Source organism: Anopheles cruzii, chromosome 3 (genome assembly GCF_943734635.1).
Source record: "Anopheles cruzii chromosome 3, idAnoCruzAS_RS32_06, whole genome shotgun sequence".
NCBI classification, from domain to species: Eukaryota; Metazoa; Arthropoda; class Insecta; order Diptera; family Culicidae; genus Anopheles; species Anopheles cruzii.
In genome coordinates, this window is record NC_069145.1 from 3,824,526 (window position 1) to 3,850,258 (window position 25,733).

At 49.3% G+C, this 25,733-nt stretch overlaps 1 protein-coding gene across 1 annotated transcript; it reads right to left on the reverse strand.

Moving 5' to 3' along the window:
* Nucleotides 1–863: 863 nt before the first annotated feature.
* On the reverse strand, nucleotides 864–25,432 carry LOC128274984 (uncharacterized). Its single transcript, XM_053013348.1, has 4 exons — nucleotides 24,695–25,432; nucleotides 5,784–6,123; nucleotides 5,369–5,708; nucleotides 864–1,950 (listed from the first exon to the last, which is right to left on the reverse strand). The coding sequence occupies exons 1-4, from the start codon at nucleotides 25,430–25,432 to the stop codon at nucleotides 864–866; spliced, it is 2,505 nt and encodes an 834-aa protein (XP_052869308.1).
* Nucleotides 25,433–25,733: the final 301 nt, after the last annotated feature.

Genomic DNA, 25,733 nt, shown 5'->3' on the forward strand with positions numbered 1-25,733 from the left:
GGCGATCCGCGGGACGAGATTATTCTTCGCGACCGAAAATCGCATCATCACACGAAATTGCACACCGTAATGGCGAACGGAGGCGATGGCCGAAAAGCGACTGCTGTTGATACTGTAAACCGACCGGGACCCAACCAACATCGGTCATTGGGCGCGGTGGTTATGGTAGTAAAAGCAATTCGTTCCATCTTTATTGGGACCGCCCGGTGACCCGGCTAGTAATTAAGCACGCCGTAAGCACCGATAGGGCCGCAAACCCAGCTTGAGACATTGGACCGTCCCAAAACTTTCTGAAAATGGCCAAGAAAATTGAAAATAAAAAAGGAGAGTCCCCGAATTAGTCGTGTGTCATGTTTAGAGAAGTAAAATGTTTTTTATGGCCGGTATCGACTCCGAAAGCGTGTTGGACACATCTTTCCTCACATTTTGCGTTAAACTTTGGACGAAATTTGTTTAACGAAAAGTTACAAAAAGCTCGGCACTTTTCACACTTCAGTACAATCCAGCTTAATTTGTTTTAAAGCATTCCAAACGTTCTTCAAAGTACTCTAAAGTTTTTCTACAGGTTCCCAAAGGATTCCCAAATGCACCCAACGATATACGATAGTCTACATCTAGGCGTTCGATTGATTCCAAACCGCGCCTAAAGCTAGACAATACGCATTGCTATGCACTATGTTACCCCTTTTTAAACACAATTTCCCGTTCTTTTTCAAGTTTGAGGGATGCTTGGACGTCGGCAGGATTAAAAACCATTAGCGGGACATACAAAAACGCTCGCAGTTCCCGAAAAACACAAACACAAACGTTGATAACGGGTGTTTATTAACTAAATAAATTAACGACTAACGCAAACGAACGACTCAGGGAAGCTTGGCCGCCGGCTGTAGCTTGGTGGTGGCCATGGCCAGCGGAAGCCGCGGAACGAATCCGGCCACACTGAACAGCGCCGGCGACCGTTTGTACTGGGCGGAGGTTTTGGTGAAAGCCAACGGGACCGAGTAGGCGATCGTGTTGTAGTTGTAGGCCGGCAGGACCTGGTGCCCGTGGTGACCGGCGAGCGTTGTGGCGCTGGCCGCCGGTTGCAGGACCGTGGTGTGCAGGTGATTCACCGGGAACGCATGATGTGGCTGATGGTGGTGGAGTTGATGGGGAGCCGCGGGCCCCGTCAGGAACGGATAGCCGGTCGGGTAGAAGGACACCGGCGGCGGTGCTGGGCGATGCTGCACTTTCGGAACAAAGACGGGTGGTCCCTTGTGCACCTGCAGGGCACTGGGGACGTAGGAATCGAGCAGACTGGTCGGTGGCCGTTGCTGCACTCCGAAGTAGTTCAGGATGCCGTTGTTCGGGTGGCTCAGTGAGGGATACAGTGGCGATGGTGCTGGCGCTAGGTGCTGTGGGTAGCTCCCAGGAACGAATGTCGGGTACTGTGGGCCGTGCGGTTCATGGTGCGGATGGTACGGTTGCAGATGCGTCGGGCGCTGGTGGTAGGGTGCCACGAATGAGTGCTGCGGAAAGTCCTTGTTGCTGTACGCAGGCGAAGGCAACGGTGCCGGTGGCAGATCGTGTGAGTAGTAGATCGGCTGCTCGATGCTCTTCACGATGGAGAACTCCGACGATGGGGACTGGTGACGGTGCGGTGGAACCGGTGTCGAGGCGGAAGGAGCGTAGACGATGTCGGGCGTCGGGGTGGTGGCCTGTGGAACCTGTGGAGGAAGCGACGGAAGCGACGGAGAAGGTACCGGTGCGGACGGTGACTGTGCTCCAGTTTCGCCGTGAGAGTACGTCTCGATGTGGTTGTCCGGGTCGTTGGCATAGGCGGCCAGTTGTTGGGCCGAGTGTGGCGCTTGGGTCGGTGCACCAGAGGAAGGAAGGTGTGCAGGCTGTTGTTGTTGCTGCTGCTGCTGCTGCTGGTGGTAGTACGCCGGAGTCGGAATCATGATATAAGCCCTGCGCAAAGACGAAACACATCTTGTATTAGCTCACATTTGCATAATAATGGTAATTGCGAACGAACGAGAGAGAAAGGACGGTCAACGGAGATCCGAACGAATCGCAGATGAGACCGTTAGTGCTGAGCGCATGCGCGAAACGTGGTGCGTACCTCGAGGATCGACAGATCCAACAGTAAACCGCCATCGGGGAAGGAATTTATTTGCATTAATTTATTTAATGCATTTCGAAGATATTCAAGTGCCACACACAATTATGAGAGGTTGAAATGGAAAAGTAAAAACAACCAATCCAACCCCTGGCCTGGCCTTTCTTCTTTCGAGTTGATAATGACAAGACGCTCCAAGCAGTAGACCGGTGGACTGGGAATGGGAACGAACGAAGCAATCCTGTGGCCCGGCGAAAGACATTCCTAATGGAAGCTGCTTTCGGTGCCAAATCTGTGGATCTCTCGCCAATTCTGGGCAAATCGTTCGCTGTGCTACATTGTTTCAAGCACGCAGCGGGGCAGATGAGTTATTTGTTTTTAATGGCCAGCCTTAACTAGCCATCAATCAAGAGCCTGCCAGATGTGAGATACATTTCTTGTCTTTACTTATTCTTTGCATCTTTTGGTCAGATATGCTTTGCATTTTGTTTATAGACGGTGGTAAGGTGAGTGCTCTCATGGACATGGACATCCAAAGGCAGAAGCAAAGGTAGTAAAGAAATTGATCCAGCCAAAGTGTCCAAAGTTCATTTATAGAGATGACGAATTGTAACTTTGACGAGAATAAAAAAAACTATTGATAACTAATTTTGAATTTAATGGATTTTAGAACAAATGGTCAATCAATAAAAAGTCAATCTGAATTTTTTTGTTTTAAGTTCATCGTGTTGTCAATTCGTTTCGTGTTAATATAGTTCTGAACATCTGAATTCAACCTTCAAATTGATGCTTATTCCAGTTTGTAACTTCAAGACAAATCATAAAAAATTATCCTGCAAAGCTGAATTAGAGTCCACTCACATTCAACCTGATTTCTTCTGGACAAGTAAAGCAATGGAGACAAGCTTATTACACTAACAATCGTTGACACACCGAAAATTTTGCGCACTTCAAGTTGCGTAATTTCGATGCAATTTCATTCACACCCTTCGGTGCTCGTATCACAGAATCGGAAGCGAAACTTACGAACGATTGTACTCAATCTTGACAGCGTGACGACTTTCGTCAACCCAAAGAACATTACGCAAGACCCTCCGGCGACTCGCTCCGATCGGCAGCATTGCAGATGATGTTTGCTTTCCGAGCAACGCCAGCATATTGAGCAGGTAACATGTCATAAATTACTTAAGGATGGTCGGTATCAACGGACCTACATCAGTGCTGGGCCGTGAGAGGCCCTTGCCCATCTGCTGCCGAGTGACAAATCAGTAACTCCCTGGCGTGGCGTCCTAGATTGGGGCATAATTTCATTACGCCAACATTACGCCGCCGCCGTGGCAGGAGTTCCATTGTGTCCCGCGCGATATAGAGGGGCCAGTTAGCACCTCTACCAGCACCACCCAGGGCCACTGATTCCCGCGCCACTAATGATACCAATAGCCGGCGGAGCCTGGCTGGCGTGACCGGCAATTGAATTCGCTGCGCTACGCGGCCACATGCAGGTGCTATTTACTTTACGATCATCGTTTACTCTCTTCATCGCCGATTATTATGCGGGGGGCTGGCCATAATCTTTGGCTGGATTGTGGACCTGATGATTTTGGTCCACTGAAAGACTCAACCCTATAAAGGGCGCTGCAAGTTGCCCGGTGCAGCATGTTAGTGATGAATGTGACGTAAAGATGTGCATTAATTTTCAACTTGATTGCTTTTTATTTAAAGTACGTAACAGATAACAAATGGTATGGCTCTCGCTAGAGACATTTAAATAGAAAGGCCTCAATACATTCGAATGCTCGAATTTTCTAAGCATTTCCAATGCACTCTAAAAAGAGTTTTCATAAAGTAAAATCAGAAATTATCGAACAAAGGATCACCACCGATCGATGTTTTTCCACACTCGAGGCGACAAATGTTCCCATGAATCAACGGTTTTTGAAATAATCGGAACAGCGTTTGATTTCATGATGTAATTTGGGTGGTATTTTATTACTTTTTATACACCCTTCATTGCTCCCGGCTCCCCCGGGCGTAACCGCTGCACTAATGAACGAGATGGTTTTATTTATCGCCACCGCAAATTGCTTCCTTCTTTCGCACCGCACCCCCGAATGGGCGGCCCAAAACGAAAACGGTAGAAACAGCATCGATCGAGCCGATTCGGAACTAACGCCGGCAAGGAAAAGAAGCTGAGGCCAGCAAATGGCAGCACCATTTTAAATCGCAAGCTCATCAGCGCGGCCACCCAACCATTTTGGATTATAGCCCCGATCGCAGGCAATCAATCACGGAGCAGTGCAACGGGGGTCGGGCCACCCTTTGGATGCCACACATGAGTGGTCAAAGAGCAGCGGTTCAAACAACGGTGAGGTGTAATAACACTGAATCGATAGCAACGTTACGCAACACGCGACACCTGGATCTCGGGCCCGCCATTTTATGACAGTGACGTGCCGTGATTTCCTTTCGATTTCGATGATCCAAAGGCCGTGTCATTTTTGCCGCCGGGTCGAGCGTGGAACGATTTCATGGTTGGCAAATCGTAGCCGAGGTGAAATGCTGGATAAATGCCGTCCGAGGAAGTTTGTTTGATGTTTGCAAAATGATCCAGTTGGGCTTTCTGCGGGGCAATAATAGAAGCAAATCGACTTTTGGCCAAACGAAAGCTAACGGAAACATAAACGTCGATCGATTGGGCCAATAAACATTGGATGGCTATCTCGATGTGAATTAACACATAAGCGGGCCATAAAGGTGGCCGGCCGGTGGTCGTGGCCCTGGATCCGATTTTCGAAATGTTGTTCGTTAAGTACAGCCCTCGGGCGTCCGCGGTTTACGGCATGTTTTTCATGGTTGCCAATGTTACAATATTGTGGCACTTTCTTCTGTCGGTTAATGATATGTGGTGCCATTTTGCTCGGCACAGCATTAAAATAAACCCAACCCGCTTCCTTATCGTGCCACCATTTATGACACCGGAACTGGCTGGCTTGACCGGCACCGGCAATCTCCGAACTCATTAACGCGAGTTTCGAGATCGTAAAACTTATGCTCGAGCTCGAGAGGTCGGCGAATGAAAGGCATTTCAATCCATAGCTCACGGCGAATCGATGACTGTTGATAGCTTTTAAATGTCATTCAAAATTTCTGCAACGTTTTATAGTCCTACCTTTCGGCCTCGAAAGGGTCACAGTTCCTTGAATTTTAAAACAAACCACAGGAAGGAAGGGTAGGAACAACATTAGAGCCCCATCCCGGGATACTTACTGGGAGTTCTGTGGCAAAATGTGTAGCAACGATTGCGGCAAACCCTGACCGGGGCTGGTAACCGCCGCCAGCTGTTGGGGTCTGGCCTGCACGTACACGTACTGTGGCTGCGGGGTAAGGTAGGGCGAGGTCGGCGCACTGCCCCCAATCACCGGCTGCAGTAGCGATTGGCGCGATGGGACCGTGTATGTTGAGTGATCTTCATGCACCTGCGGTACCGGTTGATGATGAAGTTGCTGATGCTGATGGAGCTGATGCGGTTGATACTGTAGCTGCTGGACCGGCTGCTGCTGCTGCTGCTGTTGCTGGTGGAAGTAGTGTTGAGGTGCAAGATGATGATCTAAAACACGGGAAAAGCGATATCAAATTAGTCGATCGATCGAATTACCACGGGCACGGCGGCACGGCGATCAACCTTTCGCTGGGTACGTAATTTGCGTTGGTGCCGGAAGTGGAGTCACGTATTTGACGGAACTGTGGGCGGCGGCCGTGCTGCCCGGATGGTGTTGGATCTGCAGCGAGTAGTGGTTGTTGCTTTGGCTCGAGCTGGCACCGTGTTGCTGTTGTTGTTGTTGTTGCTGAGCGATCGCTTCCTTCTTAAACACCTGCCGCTCGCTGTTCAGAGTGTCCCGCTCGATGTCGTCCAACTGGGTGGGCCGGTTGGGCGGTGGGTCGTGGCCAGCCCCAACAACCAGCGCGGCCTGAAGCAACAGGCAGCTGAAGCAGCTGATCAAAACGATCGGATTTAGGCGCAGCTAGCAACGAAAATGACAGTAACAAAGATCGGTGAGAAAAGATTATGTGTAATACACGTGCTCAAGTATAATAAATAACCTATTGTATTGTATTATTATTATTGATGCTCGAAATCTTTGGGTAAAATTTAAATGTTAACTGAATTTTTTTGTTTGAGAAGAGCCATCTCCTGCAAAAAAATTAAACCAAAGAAGTGACGTGCGCAGCGTATTGCATACATTTGGGCGATCAACGCGTTCGAAGAATCGAGCAAAATCGACGAAGGTGCTGGTCGTCGACGATCGATCGAGCATCGTCACCGTGAACTTGAACATCGTCTTTCGCATTCCTGGCCGAGCGGCTCGAACACGGCACGTTAAGTAGTGCATTTAAGGAGTGATTAGAGCGCCCAGACTCTCGAGTGGCTGCACCGCGACACCCTCCAACGTGTCTGATATATATAGAGAAAAAAACCCACACAGTATTGGAAAGCCCTCTCGGGAAAAGAAAGTGGAAAATTAAATAACATCAGTCAAGCCGCGCGTGCGTGTGTCACCAACGACGACGACGAGAGTGACGAGCTCCGGTTGGCAGTGAGGCTGCTGGTGTCTGGCAGTGTTATGGTAATAGCTGGTCAGTGCACTGAACCAGATTACCCCGGCCCGCGCAGCAGCAACTCGCGAAGGCAGGCTAGTTCCGCTTGGCAGGCACAGACGCAGTGCGCTTGGCACTCCTTATGTCGTTGGCGAATGCAACCGATCGACCGGGACTCTAAACTGGCGTTAAATCGCTCGTGGCGCGCGGTGCTTCGGGAATGCGATGCGTGAAACTCGTTGCAGTTCGCTGGTTTTGTTTTTCACCGCCGTCGATAGATACGCGCGATCGTGCCGATGATAATGATGATGATGGGAAGGATTAAGATGACGCGATTAGATTGGAGACGACAACAAAAACGGCGCGGATCGGGCATTGAAATCGGGTTATTAGTCAATCTTGATGGGCAATTTCGAAATTAACCACCACCGTTTAGGGTTTTTTCCGGGACGCGATGGGCTCGGTTGTACGGTTCGAAGGATTGCCGTTTGCAGTCTGCCGTGAGCGCGGTGGACTGGAAGAAGACAAGTGACGATGTAACTAATATTTGCCTCTCGATCGTGCGAGTGAGTGCTCAGGTATTGGCGGGTAACAAAGCTTGACGAATTTAATTAAGGACAAGGACAACATGGAAACTTGAACGTTTCTTTTAAAGCAAATATTTCCAAAGCCCCACAATAGTAAGATGCAACTGCTTAAACAACAAATCAGTCAGAAAAGTTGCAGAGAAAGTTCCAAGAAGAAATAGGCGGCAATAAATAATAAGCCATTCTTCGTAGTAGTTAGTAGTGTGTTCAGTTTTCAATATTGTTTTAAATTGAAAGTAAAGTAGTAACACAGAAGTAACCAAAAATTACTAAACAAACACATTAGAGTATAAAACAGAAAGAAACATCTTTCGATTGCATAAAGAAGCTAATCGTAAAATCAATTGTGGTTGTACTAAAACAACAGTCTACTAAAGCAGCTAAGGAATATACAATTGATTATTACTTGCACGTTGAATCTGATGGGAAATCTCTTCAATTGTTCAAATGAAGCAGGATAAATTAATCGTTGGACTATTACATTTTTCACGGAACAATTCAAACGCGGCGTTGATTGCACTCAATCGCCTCGCACTCTTCCCGAGTTTATTAAACGCCTCGAGGGCGCAAATACATCATACCTCGCGCCCATTTTTATGTATGACCCGCGATTGAGGCGATGAAGCAATTGTGGTCAGTGATCGCAAGAGCACAAAAACGGTCAGTTTGTTATCTGGCGGCTCTAGCGACACGTTAATCAATTAAAAGCAGCAACGAAACAAAAAAAGGAGGCAGCCAGCCAACATGAACATGAACAACAACAGACCCGGAGCTTCCGGCGACGCGGGCACGGGTGCGTAAACATGCGGCCCCGGCGCGGGGCAGTGGGCAAAACATTGTAACAACGGCCACGGTCCGTTTTTATCCGCCCTGTCGCTACTGTCGCAACGTTGTCCGCCTGTCAATAAGCTTTCGATGACCCCACCGTCCCGAGTGGTGGAGAAAACAGAACTCAACCTCGCTGCCGGGCTCGAAATTTCTTCCCGACCCCAAAACAAGCCATCAAAATCAGTGGTCCATCAGTGGACCTGACAGAGCAGGCGACCGACCGACCGACAGCGGGCATGTTCGGGTGGAAATAAACAAAGGTTTCGTTTCAAACCTTCACCCGTGGGAGGTTGCCGGAGCAGGAGCAGCGAAATGAAAGCGAAAATCCGCTTGCCCCGGGGCTGCCGGCCGGACATGATACATTACAACATACGCGGGCGTCCACCGTTCCGGGGGGGGGGTCACCGAGTGGGACGAAATAAAGAAAGCAATTCATGTTCCCTTGCAGTGGCGATGAAGGCTGTTGGACCCGGCCCCGGCGCTCAGATTCGGTCCGGTGATCCGATTTATCAGGTTGGGCCACCATCACATGGGTCCCCCCCCCCAACGGTTTCGTATTTTCAGCGGGACCTGACCTGATCCCGGACACCCCCGAAAAAAGAGAAACGAATGGGCCACCGAATGGCGCATTCCTGTTTTTTTTTCGGGATCGGCAGTTGACGGTGTCATTAGCAGTTACTTCGAGGAACGGGCACCTGGCCAGTGCATAAACCCGGGTATCAGTAAATCGGTTCGTTTGTGCTGAGCGATTGGAAATTATAGACTCTCGTGGCGGCGGCCTCGTCGAGGTCGGCAACCAACCGCGGTCAACTGATGATGATGATGATGCAAGATCGAAAGTACTTCTTCTTCTTCGATCGCCGGACGATCGCCGGACCTCCGGGGGTGTCTCAGAGTGTCGCTTTTTTATCAATGGACTGCCAATGACAAGGAACGCAAAGCGAAAGGATAATGCTTCGTTTGCATTTCCCGCTCCCTCGGATCCCGCGCGCGGTACATGATTGCCCGGGCACGATCTGAGTGCCTTTTAACAGCCCGTAATCATGGACGTACGCTTCGTAAGTGTAGTGTCATTTGCTGGTAAAATGCCGCATCCACTGTTCCAACAAAGAGTGCATCGAAAACATATTTATTCAGGCGAATCTCTTTCAGCAAAAGTTTCGAAATTACGGCTTGTTGAGGTAAGGACATAGCGCAAATGTACTAAAACGTCACATTATGTTTAATATAGTTTTTGGTAAAGTAGCGACAGCGATTTACAGCGATAAACAAATTTCTTGACGTCTTCTGAAAGGACACGTTTCAAGTTAAGCCTTGATACAAGACTGGCAATCGCTGTCAATTGGAACCTTTCTTCGCTCCGGTTCCAATTTTGTTGCAACCCGAAAAACGTGATCCGTGCGCCTCTCGGGCATCGGGCTCTCGTAATTCAATCAGTTTGCTTATCGAGCCCGCATCGCCATCTGATAGGCGTGCAAAAATAATGGCCCCGGCAACTACTGGGCTACTCAAGAGCGGCGCGCAAAGGTGCGTCTAATATTTATGGCACGTTTTCACCGACGTCCGGCCGGCCGGGGCGGTGGCCACCCCGAAACAGAGAAACAACCATCCCGCAGAACAACGCCCCTGTGGACGATCGATCCCGAGATCAGAGGTCGGCAACGGCCCCGCGCCGCCCCGGCTGATAAAGACCGCAAACCGCGCACCGGTCGCACCGGGGCCAGAATTCCAGATCAAGATCAAGGAACCGCTTTCACTTTTGCTTCCCGATTCCCTCGGAAACAAAACGTCGTCCCCGTCGTCGCCGCCGTACGTTGGGAAAAAATCGGAGCATTCGCCAACGGGCAACGGAATTACGTTACGTTTCGATCGATCGATCGAGTTTTTTGTGTCTTTCTGTACGTCTCTTTCTCGATCGGGCGCCTGCGGGTAAGGGCACCACCTTCTTGCAGGTGCCGACCGACCGACCAAAGACGACGACGGAGTGATAGTTGCCGCGCGCGCGGTGTGGCTGACCACATGGGCCCACACGGCCCGGGCCCGGAGGTCCGGGCGGACACTTTCTTCCTGCAATCGACCTGCACTGACAGTTGGCTGCTTTCTTGTAAATAGTTGCTTATTTTATTATTGTCGCTGCACTCGCTGGTCGATCAGGTCCGTCCGGCTGCTTCGGGTCGCTTTTTGCGGTCTCTGCGCGCGCTCCCATATCAAGAGCGCGCAACTGTCCAAAACCAGTCCAGACGTCGGTGTCGGCGGCGGCGGCCCTCTGCTATTACGATGGCCGCGCTGGCCACGACAGCAGCCGCCGCCGCTGGGCATACCGGTTGACGGAAGGACGGAAGGAAGTTAACCGACCGCCGCGCAAAGCAAGCAGGGAAATCAAAAACAAAGTTTCCAACGAAGAAATAGAGGGAAAAAAACGGGAGTACCTCGAGTACCGTTGATAGAGACCAGCGCAAATGTTCATGTGAAGTAATTTTTATCATCTTATTTTGCAATAATCCGACGTCCGATAGGCAGCCACGGCATGGCAGAGCCGGAGTGCGCCGGAGTTGGTTCCGATGAGCCGGAAACATTTTGTACTGTCGCCGGCGATAGCTGGCCGCGGCCACCTGTGGTACAATGTTGTGCCGATTGCTGTCGGTCGGTCCGTCGGAGACTCTAGACGGCTGCGACAGGTTGCATTTTAATGGTTATGTTCCGAGTGTGTCCGAACGCGAGCACGGACAGTCCGGAGAGCACACACGTTACATACTGGTAACGGCGTTCAGGGTGCCACTGAACTGATTTCGTTACCCTCGCAAGTTAAGTAATACAAATAAATTCTGTTTCAAGGATTACAGTTTGGCATCTAAGTCTTAACACATTCTTTCTCCAAAACTATCAGTTTGGATAATGCTTGTTATGGAATAAGTTTAATTGTATGGCTTTTTGTATCATGAAATTTTGCTCGGGCTGTGCTATTGTATGAGGCCAGGACTAGTTTTGGAAGATCGGTCAAACTTCTAGCATGACCATAACAAAGATCGCGCTGGAGCAAGCTATCCGGAACTCTGTGTAGTGGAGACCTCAGCGATTGTCTACTTCAAGTCCAACGAAGACATCATAGGTCGAAGGCTCTCCGAAGGCTAGCTCAGGCTTATATGGGATTAAAAGAGCAGCCTAAAGTTTAAGGTTGCCTTGAGCTTCACCGATGTAGGGTAAAATGTTAGCACCAACAACTACATTGCTGAAGAGGTTCGCATTAGGGTGATAGCCACCGAGTCATGCTGCAGTCTGGAGAACCTATTTCGCTGACGAAACCGTCATAGTCGCGTCCGAGAGGAAGATGATCAAATTGATCGGTAGTCTCTGGTGGACTGGTCATGTCATGAGACTGGCTGACGACGACCCAGGCCACAAAGTCTCCTTAGGCCGTCCAGTTTGGCAGAGGCCAATGGACATCCCGCTGAATGGCTTCTTAGAGAACTTTCGTAAAAAAGAGGCTGACATCATAACCTTTTAAATTTGCAGACAAAAAAGCTCCATTTTCGATCATCCGAACAAAAAGAATATAAACCTTTTAAAGAGATAATAGCATTTCACAGACCGTTTTCTTCTCAAATGATCTCTCCATTCGCTTCCTCTATCCAACACACACACACACTCATTAGTGTCATTTGGCCGTCGCCTACTATTAAATCACAATCACATTAGAAAAAGCAGCCCGGCCGGCCGGTGCGAAGGGCTCACCACAGCAAACTGCGCCATTAATCATACGCTAAAGCACATTCCGGGCAATCAATGAACCATGAATCAACAGATTCCTCTTCGATTCCTGGCCACAGCCTGATGGCTGGACGGAGAAACAAAAACCCATCCCCTCACCCCGCCGGGGGGTGTCGGTGGAAAAAGTGCAATTTAAATCCCGACGGCCATTTTCGCACTCAGTGCGCTCGACCTCCCGCTCGCCTCGGTCCGAACCTGCGGTGAAATGGCCCTCAGCGATCCGTGCAGTGTGTCGCGCTCGATTTCATTAAACCGAACCGCCCCGGCACAGGTAAACAACTAATTTCCCCACCATTCGCGGCGACACATCCGTGGTTAGCCTTTTAAGGGTCTGAAAGAAGGTGGGGCAAAGGCTGTGCACGATTATTTGGCGCGATTCCGCGGTTTGAATGGCGCACGGTGATGACTGACCGACCGCCAGTGACAAGTTGGCAGAGTGACTTCAGAGTGGCAAAACTTCCGCACCATCCGCAGCTCGGATCGGATTGGCCACTTTTTGCCCAGGCTCGTCGCCACGCGCTCGCGGTTAGAAAAACGGTTCGACGACCGTGTCGACAAAATGCGCCCGGTTATGGGACGCCAAACTGCTCAATCAGTGGACCCAACCGTTGGAAAGTGAATCCCACCGTAATGGGCCGTCGCAATAAAATCGAAGGTCGCGAATTCCCAGCGTTTTTTTGTGTGTTCTCACCCGGTTTGCGCAAAACGGAAGACTTCGATGCGTGGGCAAGACTAGTAGCGGAAAGGCAAGCGACGAACCTCCGTCTCCGGGGCAATAATCTCTCCGGCGTCAGCCCCCCGGGGCTGGCGGTGGCCTAATCGACTCGTCGCCCTTTATTATTGGCAATCATAAAGTGACAAGCGGGAAGCAGTCAGCGAATGGGAAATTTATTCAAATTCCACATCCGCCGGCCGGACGCCAGCATGGGCCATGGGAACGGGGCGAACGCTTCCTTCCTGCACAACACACACCGGTGCATCTGTCGGCCAATTTTCGCACGTGTCACTCAGTGGCACAGGCGTGCACACGAAAACCTGATTGACGGTGTTTTTGCATCCCTTTCGAGAGTGTCACCTGAGAGGCTTAGGTACGGTTAAACTTAAATTATAGCCATCATGCGAGGGCACCGGGCACCGACCGCGAAATGGGTGGGGAAAAATCGCCACCGCAACCGTCCGGCTTTTCATTCATTCGCCCAACGATGGACGACTAACGACGGCCGTTCGTCCGTTATGAATGACCACCCGGTCGTGGGCACACTTCGATACGAACGATCAACCGATCAATGGTCCGGCTCGGGCGTCCGATGCGACTTTTCCTTTCCGTCTCGACCCCGTGTCGCTTCGCGGTCCACCGTGTTGATGATCGGCTATTTGTTTACTAAATACCAGGCTCCGGGCTCGGAGCTTCATTTCGCGCTTCAAGGCGCGCGCGGCTTCGCGGCAGTTGGTTTTACGGTAGCCCCTAGCCCGGACCTAGCTGGCCGTCCAATCAAGGCTCCAACCGCTCTCTCTACAAATGCTCGGCCACATACCGATATTGCCCCCTGGTTAACGATCGGTGCTCGGTGCAAATGATCGGGGCCAAATCGAGGAAGCAACTGCCGGCAGATCACACTGCTCGATCTGGTTGCCGGCGTATCGGCTTTAAATTAGTGACCGATCTCTTCCTTCGTGGGGATTACGAAAACGCCACACAGGCCAGCCGGCCGGCCGGTGGTTTAATTAGGGTAAAAAGGTGAGCAAACCGGCGGCGTAAAAAGGCAGACCGTTAAAATGAGTGACATTAGCCCTGATTTAGATCATAATTTGTGGTTGGCCTGGAACCACCACACACCCCGGCTAATGGTTGCCGGAGGCCCGCGCGGCGGGTTGCGGGTTTCACAGGATGGTGTTACATAATCGGTTGCGTTTACAACGCACGGCTTATTAGCTTATCTTTGCGTTCTTTTTTTGCCATTCTTTTCCTTCTTCATCCGTCCGCTAGAGCGTTGGCCACTGGCGAAACGTTGCCAGCCCGTTTATCACACCGTCGAATCAGGAACGATCGATCGGATTATTGGCGATTGGGAAAACGCAACGTCGGCGATGGCGATCGGCTTCGAGAGTGGGATGCGAGCGTAACTGGAGATGCAATTTAGCCACCAAACGGAAGGCATTCGTCTACGGGCGATGTAGTTAACATGCCACTCGAGGGGCCACTTCTTTCTGTCGAGCCAGCATAAGGCTTCGGTGTTCCGTTGCGGAAGAAAGTCGATACGAACCCCCGGCTGAGTTGAGTTGGACCGGGCGCAAAGCTTTAATTTAATGATATCACAACACCGTCCGTTCTAACACATGAAATGTGTTGGACATTGGACCATGAATCAAGGGGCATAACTTGTTAATTAACATAAATGTTGATAGTACTAGCAGAATTTGCTTAAATAGATAATCACTTCCGCATTGCACTTACCATCCTGATCATTGTGGTAGATGATAAAACAGTATCCTCTCTGGAACGTGACCCGCACCAATGACACTGTTGGAAGTATGTCCGAACAGAATCTCTGTCTGGTCTGTGCACTTTTTAAAACACGGATTAGTCAAAACCCAGTGCTAGAGCTTCGACACAATATATAGTGAGTGATTGGCCCCAGTCTTCACTTTCACTGCACCTTCACCACCTGCGAGCACCAGGAAGCTTCAGTCTGGAGCAGATAGATCTTCGATACGTTTATCAATTCGTTCGATATTTTTCATTAACAATTATTTCACAGAAACCAGTTCACGTTATGGTGGTTTCGAATCATAGAATCGTGGATTCAGTTCCACGTTCCTGGATCGAAGGACCTTCCGGAGGTCGCACACACACACACTCACACACACTCTGAGTTTGAATTGCGAGCGCCCACGTGGTTTGCGCGCGCGCAACGATTTAATCCGTCCAACCGTAGGTCTGGAACTAAAACAGATCGCTAGGGCGTAGGAGCCATTTATACATTGGCCGCGGCCACGTCCGCCGTCCGTGCGTTCGCCGTTTTAACCCAGCCTCTTTCCTCTTTCGCTTTCTTTCTTTCGGTTTTCGGGCGCCGGTTTCGCACTTTTGCTTTCAACGCTCGGCGACGATCGGCCGTCGCTGGCCTTCGCAGCTTCGTGACCAGCGCCGGGGACTCTCCGGTGTGCAAAATCCTGCTTCCATGTATGACAATCCGTGATTGTCCGGTCCCGAAGGAGCTCTCTCTCTCTCTATCTCCGAGCCTATCCTATCCCACCCTGGTGGTGGTGCTCTCGATTGCGACATCGAAACGAATCAGCGCCGGTGGCACATTCCAACCGCCACTACTCTACTACTAGGCGCACCGGCGCACTCCCGGCGAGCCCTTTTGCTCGCATTTTTTCATCGCGGCTTTCTTTCGCCCCTTCTCCCTCGGGCTCGCCCGTTTAATTGTGCCTCTTTCTCTCTCTCTTCGGCGCAGGTTTGCCAATCGTGCTCACTCTCAAGCATCTTGAAAAGCCCGCCAGCGACGTACCTTGGTGACCGCCGCCGCAGCCACACGCAAGTTTCACGCGTATTGCGCCGTGAAGTGGCCACTTGTCGTCGGTCCGACATGTGGGCTTCTTTTCTGTCACTTATGTTCCCATCCGTTCGCCGATCGAGGGCCGGCGGCCTATTGAGCGTGAATCAGATCTCAGGAAATCCGTTTTCGAATGTTGCAAACAAATCATAACAAACGATAGGCAAAAAAAACAGTTCCAACGGCACGAAACCAATAGAGGTATCCCGGTGGTAGGTTGACAAAGGAGGCAGCAGAACGCGTCGTCGCGAGGGGGGTTAAGTAATAGAGGGCTCCTTCCTTCCTTAACACGGAAGGAAGTGAGCCCAGGGCGATCGGAGAAATGTTTTTTTGTGAGTTCCATGAATTTACTTGTCCGACAAACCTAAGTCCCAAGCCTGTCAGACTTCATTTGGGGCCAGTTAAGTGTTAATTTCACAGGTAAATGAGGTGTGACAAAAGAAAAATAAATATTATTTTATCAATTTGCCCAAATGACTTTAAATCAGGAATTCTATGGCCACATCGGAGAAAAGCAAGCCTTGTAACCATGACAACGTTCAACAGGTTCGTCAAAGAAGGTGTTGATTCCTGAAATGAACCTTCACTGAATTTGTGAAACGCTATTTTTATTATTATAATATTAATTATAATATGATAAAAATACCTTCTTTTATCAATAACATGTAACATATTTTCTTAATAATATCGTGCAGTATTTGAATGCAATCACTGAAGTCAAGTTCAATGTAGCACATTTTGTTTTGATATCGAAAATAGAAGAACTCGTAAGCTTCCTGTAAAATGAAGCCATCATGGCCATCGCCGATCGCTGTCCAGAGCGTTCATCGTATTTAGTACAGTGATCCGAAACGCAACCTACACCGGTTCCATCGAAACAGGCTTCTGACGACAATTTCTATTCGATCGGCTTCAGACACTTTACCGTCACGTCAACAAGTCAATTAGGAGCTCATTATTTGCGAACATTATTGGGCACAACGCGATTGCGATTTGCGATAACCTTTCAACGTAAAAACGATGGTGGTACGATTCCAACAAGCTGACGCAAAACCTAAATTTCTTCCAAACGAAAGTACGAGCATCTCGTGGGACGTCGAAAACGGCACGAAATTTTAAGGTGAATGTTTGCGCCTTTTACTTTATCAACACCAGGGGCTGCTCAAAAAAACCAAACCCTTCTCCAAAGATTTATGCACGTTGCGAAGAGGATCGGGGTGCAGGATCTTACTTTCGATCCCTTCCCTTTCCACTGCGACTGTGCCGACTGACGACGGCCGCCGAGTTCCCATCGATCACGCACAAGCTGATCACAAGCTGACCATCATACGGAAGGCCGTGGTCAAGAATGTGGTTCGAGATGAACGGAACGGTTTTCGCCTCCCCACCCGCTTCCTAAGGACATCTTGGACCCCTTTTGGGTCCACATGGTCCGTCCGTCCGTCCGGATGGCGGTAGTTGTCGCTTGGCAGAAAACGGCCACAAATCGGTAGAAAATCCGGCGACCGTCGGGGTCTTTGGGACCGCGCCGGTAATTAGGGTCCGGCACTGGACGCGAAATGAGCCTCGGTTGCCGGTGGCTTTCGAGCATCAATTGGCCGCCAAAGCACGGGACGGGACGATGATTGGATACGAGTGTGCGCGCAGAAGAAAGGCATGCGTCCACGTCCCGAGAAAGGCGGTCGCCGGGCAAATGTGTCTCGCTGCGTGCGATGGTAATTTTTAATTTGCCGATTTAAATGCGACTCTAATTGTTTGCAGTCCCGTTTCGCGAGGAAGTCGCGCCCGTACGCCGAAAAGGACGCCGAGTTGGGTCGATGATGATTTGCACAAACGCACAGCGACGAACCGCGTGAGCGCTGGTTGACGAGCTGAGCGAAACCGTTGACATGCCACGGGACACGAGCCACAAACTCGGCTCGCCGTCGTCTAATTTGTTGCGCAATCTGTCGAGGCAGCCAGGAAATCGGTCCCAATTTGGGCCCGACGCTGGTCCCGTTTAGTTGCTGGCGTGTGCTCGAATAAAGTGTCTCAAATCCGGGACCCCGGCCGGTCGGTTAAATGCAGGGAGAGGCCGATTATTCGCGGGTTTGCGCCTAATTTATTCATCAACAAGGAGACCCCTAAACGCGACCCCGCGGTTCCTGAAATAATGGTGAAAAAAGTCTTGAGTAACAGCCGCCTGTTAAACGAAGAAACGCCAAACGAAAGTTTAATGAAACCGCGCGCGGAAGGCAATCTTGCAACAATGGCACCAGCCAATTCGGGACACGTGGCCTCGGGCCGCCGTCCCCATTGGTTTGAGGGGGGTTCAGCTTAGGGTTCGGTCAGTGTGGGCTCGGTGTAAAGGGCCGCGGCCATCCCGTTTGGCACCCACGCGACCGACCGGTGATTAGTTTGAGCAGCGCTTTTTAGCCGGTGATTGACATGATCCGTCCCGTCTTAAGCTTTACCAAGATGGATTTTTTGTCTCAAAAATTCCAAACCAAAAAAGGGAAATTCCTCCTCAAACTCGAATTCGAACCCGCCAAAGGGGATTACTTTCGATACCACACATAACACCGCCTAGCTAATTTTATTTCTTTCAGCATATTGAGGAGGATGCGCTAAAACGTAATAAAATTAATCAAGCCAAGTGCACTTGACTCGAGGATCAAGATTGCGGGTTGCACTCTTGATTGCCGCCAGAGACTACCTAGTACCCGGTGTCCCACTCAAATTGTATAATGTCGCCGGCTAACGATCGTATCAATCAAATGTAAGTATGATTAATATGCAGCCAATCAAATTTCGATCACTCTCAACTGCTGTATTTACGTAACGCACAAACACATACATCCTGACGCTTTTTCCGGAACAGCAACTCGAGTGACTGGCGATCGCAGTCGTCGTCGTCGTCGTCGTTAATCAATCACCGGTCGATACCGATCACTTCCACGCTGATGACAATTGTTTGGCCGAAATCATCGGCAACAATTTCGGGTTCGCAAAACACACAAAAATTGTGGACAAACTGAACCGAAACCGTGCATGTGCTAGATTTTAATTTGTTTTTCGCTCGCTCGCCAACTAGCAAAACTTGCCAGAAACAATCATCAATCACGTGGCACTGCGGTTTTCTTCCTCTTCGTCTTGGGTCTACGGGAGTCCGGGAGACCAACCTGCTCCTGTATCCTGTCTGCGTGTGACGCTGGTGGCGAAACCAACCACGACGGCGATCAATTCTTTCATTTTATGAGTTCGTCCCGGTGAAGTCGCGATGTTACGAATATGTTACTAACAAGCGCTTCGCAAAGTGCCAGGTGGTGGTGTTTCTGTTGCCCCGTTTGCCTTCCTAGCGAAGCAATAGGCAATTGGTCCACTCACCGGGTCCCGACTGCGAGCGACTGACAGCGCAATAAGCAAACCGAAACCCACAAAAAAAAACGAGATCATCTCAAAGATGATTGATTAGATCGTATCAATCAGAGGCGGTTGCGAGTGAAGATATGAAAACCGTTTCAACTGTCACTCAGCCGCGGCCAGTCCGAGCGGACTAACGAACGGCAGACCCAGAGGGTCGTAAGTGTGTATGAGCCTGGCCTCTCCTGGCGCGGAGCGGCCGGCCAACCAGGGACGAAAGTACTCTCTCCCTTGCCGCACCTTGGGGCAGAAAAAAGGTATAAAAAACACACACCCAGGCACCAGGGCACCACCTCCTAGTGTGCCACGAGCCACCAGCAACAGTAGCACCCACGGCAGCCACTACGGGCCCTACCAGAGAGTGGCTGGGCGCGGTGACGGTGATTTGTATTTGGCCGCGGCATTGGGGGATTGAAACCTCAAAATCCGAGTTCCGGGCGGGCTCAGAGCTGGACGGGGACTCTGAGTGATTGGAAATGGAAATTGCGGATCACGAAGATAACGGCGAACGTGAGGAAAACATAATCCTGCAGCGACGACGACGCTGACGACGTTTGCGCCTCGGGTCAGCTGTGTGTTGATGATGGACTTATTCTTTCTGTTTGTTTTTATCTCGGTAATGGCATTCCGGTTGCGTTCCGGTGGTAAAGTTTTATACACATAATTTCCAGCACAGTTGAGTTGGTGTTTTTTTTTTCGACGAGAAAACTGCTCAATCATAGCAGGCGTATGGGTGTGTTCGCTTCATATAAAATCTGACCATTTAATCGAGTTTAACCGATTTTTGCTAGATTATATTTTGAATTGCCTACAACATTGAGTGACATCAGAGCTACCCTTCAATTACAGTTTATAAACTGCCCGTGAGTTCCTGTGTCGACGAAATTAAACCGAGCTGTCAAAAGGGTAGAAACGGAACCGAAACTGTCAAAACGCACCGCAGAATAGTAAACAAACTACACGCGGACGAATTTATAAAATCTCTGCACAGAAATAGACGATTGCAGACAAAATGAAAGCTGCGGCATTAATCAAGAAAGAGATTGGTGTTGAGTAAGTCGGTGTTCAAAATGATAAAACGGTGTGATAGGCCATTTTTTTTCCAGAACCAAAATATGCCGATGGTGCCTGTCGAAGTGTGAAGCTTTGGAGCCCCTAGCGAACGACGAATCCGGACAATACAAGCTTCAACTACTCTTCGATTGTACCGGTTTTCAGGTAGGAAGATGGTTAAAACAGACATCTCAGCCTATTCCACAAGAAAGACTGTTTTATGAGAGTTGTACTTTTGTAGGCCAATGTATTACCTGGAATAAATACGAAGGAATATTTGTGCCCGAAGTGTGATTTTCGTTTGGACAAGATGTATACGTTTCGCTGGCGATGCAACGAAAACATTGCACTTGTCAATGGATTTACCGAAAAGCAAGACACAACGAAGAACGAGGCAGACATCAGTAAAGACCATCTTGGCCACTCTGCTGAACAAACGGTTGGCACAGCATTGTTAATCAAAAGTGAAGTCACACCGGATGACCGGATCACCACACCGGATGCAGCGCACGATTTACCCTTGATTCAGGGGAGTTGTACAGCTCATCAAGCAAATGGGACACATGAATATTGTGGCAACCAACCTGATGATTTATTCGAAGCAGAGGAAAATCCTATTGCATTCAAATTAGAGAATGGCGATGTCGATGAACAGGATAACAGCCCAACAAATCCTTCAGAATTGATCTGCCAGGATGGAGAAGATCCCCCTGCGGCAACTAACACAAAACACCTACATATTGAGGATTCAGCATCAGAATCAGTTCGAAACGGAATTGCAGCCATCGATGCCCGAAAAAACCATAAAGTTGTCCGAAAACGTAAAAACGGTCAAGAAAAAACGCTACATCAGTTGCGTTCGTATAACCTTCGGAGTCGTCAACAAGTTAACAACGAACGGAACGTTAACCGGAACGCCCTCAGAAAAAACCATCGGAATAAGGGAAAGCACCACTGCCCTCATTGTTCCGCAACTTATATTCTCCCAAGCCAGCTGAAGATTCACATCCGCACTCACACCGGCGATAGGCCTTGTGTATGTAACATCTGTTCCAAAGCGTTCAAATCTCGAAGCCATCTGGCAGAACATAAGAAAATTCACAACAAGGACGAATACAAACAGTGCCCACATTGCCCTTCAATGTTTGCGCTTTCGTCAAATTTAAAGGATCACATTCGTATTCATACCGGCGAAAAGCCTTATGCGTGTGAAATATGTGATCAAACATTCAGGTTTTCAAGCAATCTGACAGAACATAAGAAAATCCACAACAAGGATCAACATTATCAGTGTCCGCAGTGTCCGTCCAAATTTGCATGGTTATCCACATTCAAAAATCACGTTCGCCTTCATACCGGTGAAAAGCCGTTTGTGTGTAAAATCTGCAAGAAAGCGTTCTATTCATCATCTGCACTATCACATCATTCGAAAATTCACAACAACTGCTAATTACATTTTTCCGTTCTTCTAATATGAAAAAAGCATAGCATTTGATTGAATCAGTACAATAAAGGTGGTTGCTCATTAAAACATCTCTTTGATGAAACATGGGAAACGGGAGATACCAAAAATAACGTTGCGACAAGACAAAAAGGAATTATAACGTTAAAATTACCTGTTTCTGCTTTTAAGTATTCGACAACAACCACTGAGCGGTCCAATAGCCACTGAAGATACTACAAACACCTACAACTCCCGGAACAATGTACAGCTATCGGCCGCCATCATACACAATTACCTATTGGTTTCACGGAACTTCACCTATTAGTAGTAAAAACATCCAAATTCGGCAACGGCAATAATACTATTACAACATGAACCGACACACGTAATAAACCTTCAGCATCTTACAGCCGAGTTGGCCCGGGATAAGGCCATTCTGAAGTGGAGGAAATGCAATTAAATTTAATAAATACGGCCCGGGATTTAAAAAAAACTAATGAGCGGTCTTGACCTGCACCCGAGACAATGTCAATCTAAGTTCCTCTCTGTACCGGTGTGTTGGCCCCGCGCCAATCCCTCTGTCACGCCAGTATCGGGAATCGAAACCATGGCCGGCTGCGTGACAACCGGTCCCGGGATTCGAACGCAGGCCAGCTGCGTGACAGCGACGAGCGATACCGACTGCACTATCAGCGGAGGCCGAAGGTTGTTTTTGGTCTAGAGGGCGATTATATCACGCACCACATACAGCCAAAAACTCGATCACCGGTCATCCGGTTCGATCGGAGCCGATCGGAGAACGGTGTCGCTGTGTGTGCAGGCTGCACACCACCCTCGGGGCGAGTCACCGGTGACAAATCTCGACCACTCCCGATCACCCGCGGATCAGGAAACCGTTTCTCTACCACCGGCCTCTAGCCACTGTGCCTGTTGCTTTCACTGGCCAAACCCAGACGGCTCAAAAGATACCGCGATGACCGCGGGACACAGCGAGGTGATGGTCGCGAAACAATCGCCGAACCGGACAGGACAGGAAAATAATTTGCTGAAAGTTAATTTCGCCGTCCATTTCGGCCTCAGTGACCCGCGCCCTGTGTCGCAATATTTGGGTCGGCTTTAGACGATCGAGCAAACTCGTGCAAAAATGTTGCAGCCTAACCACAAACCACACTGCCCTGGTGCCGCTGGTTTTGTGGTGTCCAGCCTGGCTCGACAAATTAACCATCGACACCGTAGGCTAGATGTTAAGCAAATCCTCCATTCGGTCGACGGAATCGTAACGATGGCCCTCAATCGCCGTAATTAGTTTGGCACTGGCACACAGGAAATTATGAGCGTTTTATTTGATCATACGGGCGCGCGGTTTGGCCCGCGGGTTGCTCACGAAGCGCGCCTTTCGCGCCTTGAAAGGGGGAGTGACAAAAACTGGACCAATCTAATCCTGCCCTCCGGGTGGCTTTTATGACCTATTTATTTGCTAAAAATAAAGCCGCCGATGAACCGGCCCACACCACCTGCTGTGGTGACGATGCTTAAGATCGGTCCAAGTCCTCGAAAGAAAGCAAAAAAAAAGTGTGTGACTAGCGTGACGCTTACCTAACAAGAGTGACGCCCTCGGTGTCCGGGGCAGGCAGCGGTCTTTCGACTTATGTAAAACACTTCAAGCGCTTGTGCAGTAACCTCGTGGCTTGAGCGATCGGCCAATTCAGGAGAGAATGAGAACTGAACTACACCTTTTTTCAATGTATGTAATGTACTGTCCTCAAAACCCTTCAGGACGTTCAAGATAAGGTAAGGCTTATCTTCAAGCTGTTGGTCCTCCCAACCATTATAAAATGCACCACAATTCACCCAGAACGAAACATTTGTGACAGTGAACGAAGGATGGCGTCAACCTCGGTGAACGAAGTCCGGTACACAATTGAAGACACTATTTTGTCGACGGACCCCTGGTTTACACCTGGAATACCAAAGGGCACCGAAAGTTCGTTTATGACATTTCGTCAAACCGGCGACAAGTGGAATCCGTTTGAATTGCCAGAAGATCCGGTGTATTTAAGCGCAGGAGCGGTACAAAACCGGAAGTTGCATCGCGAATTGCAGTCTCAGCTTCGAAGTATTGGAAAGATACATTAAGGCAAACTTCGACAGGCCTCATTCGTATCTGCCGTATGCTAAATTAAAAAAAAATAAATGCTAAATTTTATTAAGAGATTAACCCATCGCACGGGCCCTAATTTACGATCAAGAACGGCTTTATCATTTGGTTATTTGACATTAAATGTAAAATGTGTTCAAATAATGAGTTTATGTCAAATTTCGCCCCCTTATATTTGTAAAAACACCGCCACCGTTGCACCGAAGGGTTAGTATTTGTTGCAGTGTATGCGCCTAGAGGTATGCAATCGAAAGTCCACAATGCCCGGCAAAGTCGAAAATCACAAATAAACCATGCAAAATTACGTAAATATTTAAAGCCCCTTTAAAGCGAACGACATTGTTTGTGTTGTGTAATTGTTCAGCTCACCCCAAATGTGTGCCACGCGTGCCCTCCTCGCTAGAATTGAATTTTGTCTCTCCACTTAATTGCCGTTGCCGTTTCACTTTCTTCCCAAAAAACCCCTTGCCACGTATGACACACATTTCTATCTCGTCGTAAAGATCTCCATCACGCGCCCACCGCGCTTCGGTTCACTATTGTTGCACTTACCGGTGTTCTACTTACCGGAAAAATACGTGCCGAAAAGTGACGCTCCGGAAAGGGGTTGCACAACGCGCCCGATCGGGCTAGCGATAGGTGCGCCGGGCATTTGCGTACACAATGAACGACGGCATCATCAAGTGGCAGCGTGGGGAGTCGCAAAAAACCGCACAAAATCCGCGTTGGTCCCAGCACACCACCCAGCACTTCTCCATTTCGTCTCGAACCGAGTTTTGGATCACAGTCCTTAATAGTATCCAAAAGACTAATTCTGTGATTCGAATAGTTCCAACGGTTACGCATCGTTTATTCGCTCATTCTAAAAACAGAACAAAGTAAGCCTTATTCGAGCTCAATAATATCTATATCCATAGCGTCATCGTCATCGATACTGGGCTTCGGCGTCCCTTCCTCTTCCACGGATGTTCCATGTTCGGTATCGGCCGTCGGAGGCACAGTGGCTGTATCGGAGCCATCTGTTGGAGGGTTTGGTTCAGCACCTATTGTTGAACACTCACCGACTTTTGCTGTTTCGAATTCGGTTTCAGGGGTTAATGCCGCATCGTCGATCATTGGTGACTCGCTGGCTTCTCCTGTTTCGGTATCAATTGTTTTTGCAGGCATCGATCCCACTTCGGTGTTTGCACATTCGCTGACGCTTATCATTTCGGCATCGTAGGCATCGGATTCCGGAGATTCGCCGTCCTTTGCTTTTTCGGCACCGGCTGGCATCGTATCGTCATCGGTTTTTGGAGTCTCATCGATATTTTCTATTTCGACATCATGTTGTGGCATCGTGTTTCGGTCACATTCGTCGGCCTCCGCATTCTCGGGAATAGCCGTTGATTCCGGTCCAGGCCCTGCAGATTCGCCGCCACGATTCGTTTTCTCCGTAGGATTGCGTATTCCGAATGTTTCGTACGTTTCATCGAGCGATTTGTTTCGGCACCATTTGAGCAGGGCCCATCCGGCATCCTTAAGAAGTGTAGCGACCTCCAACCGATTGGCCACTGCCAGCAGTGTGAAGATGCTCCCCTTGTTACCGTTGAAGTAGTCAGCCTCCCACTGGCCGATGCCCGGTATCCGGCCGTCGTTCAGATCCTCGTGCTCCTGATTGGCCGCAATCGTTGATGAACTGTCGGCGATTGCGATTTCCGGTGACGGTGGGATGCTGCACTGGTCCTCCTTACGACTGCGCAACCAATCGATGATCATCTTCAGCAGATTCGAGTCTCCTTCGGGAACCATTATGACGTTATCGCCCTTCTCGCTCGCCCAAAGCTCGTCGAGTCTCGCTTGTAGCACGCCCGAGTACTCCAGAATGGCCGGATCAACCAGAAAGATGTCCCCGTTCCGCGACTTCAGCTGAATATGGATTTGTTGGATGCTTTCCATCATTCGCTAAGGAACAAAGAATGAAATGTTGTATTGTTCGACGTGCGACGTGCAATGCAAACCTTATTCCTGCCGGCCTCGTTCGAAACTGATTCTGCACAGCCAACTTGGATCTGTAATTCGAAGGTATCCCCAAACTGATCTAGATTAAAAATAGGGTAATCTAGCTGCTCTATCTAAAGTTGTTTACATTCGTTGACAATTCTTTGGCGTTCAAATTCCGCTCGGATCAAAACATCACACAATTCGGATTTAAAGATCTGGTTCTTTTATTTCATCCTGAAACTTTGGGAAGCCGTTC

Bases quoted from the DNA above. Each gene is read 5' to 3' on its own strand.
- LOC128274984 (XM_053013348.1), bottom strand. From the start codon at position 25,432: ATGGAAAGCATCCAACAAATCCATATTCAGCTGAAGTCGCGGAACGGG. The intron at 6,124-24,694 runs GTCAGCGAATGT...TTTCGTTGCTAG, and splicing joins ACGATGCCGAAATGATAAGC to CTGCGCCTAAATCCGATCGT. The intron at 5,709-5,783 runs GTTGATCGCCGT...CCCGTGTTTTAG, and splicing joins AATTACGTACCCAGCGAAAG to ATCATCATCTTGCACCTCAA.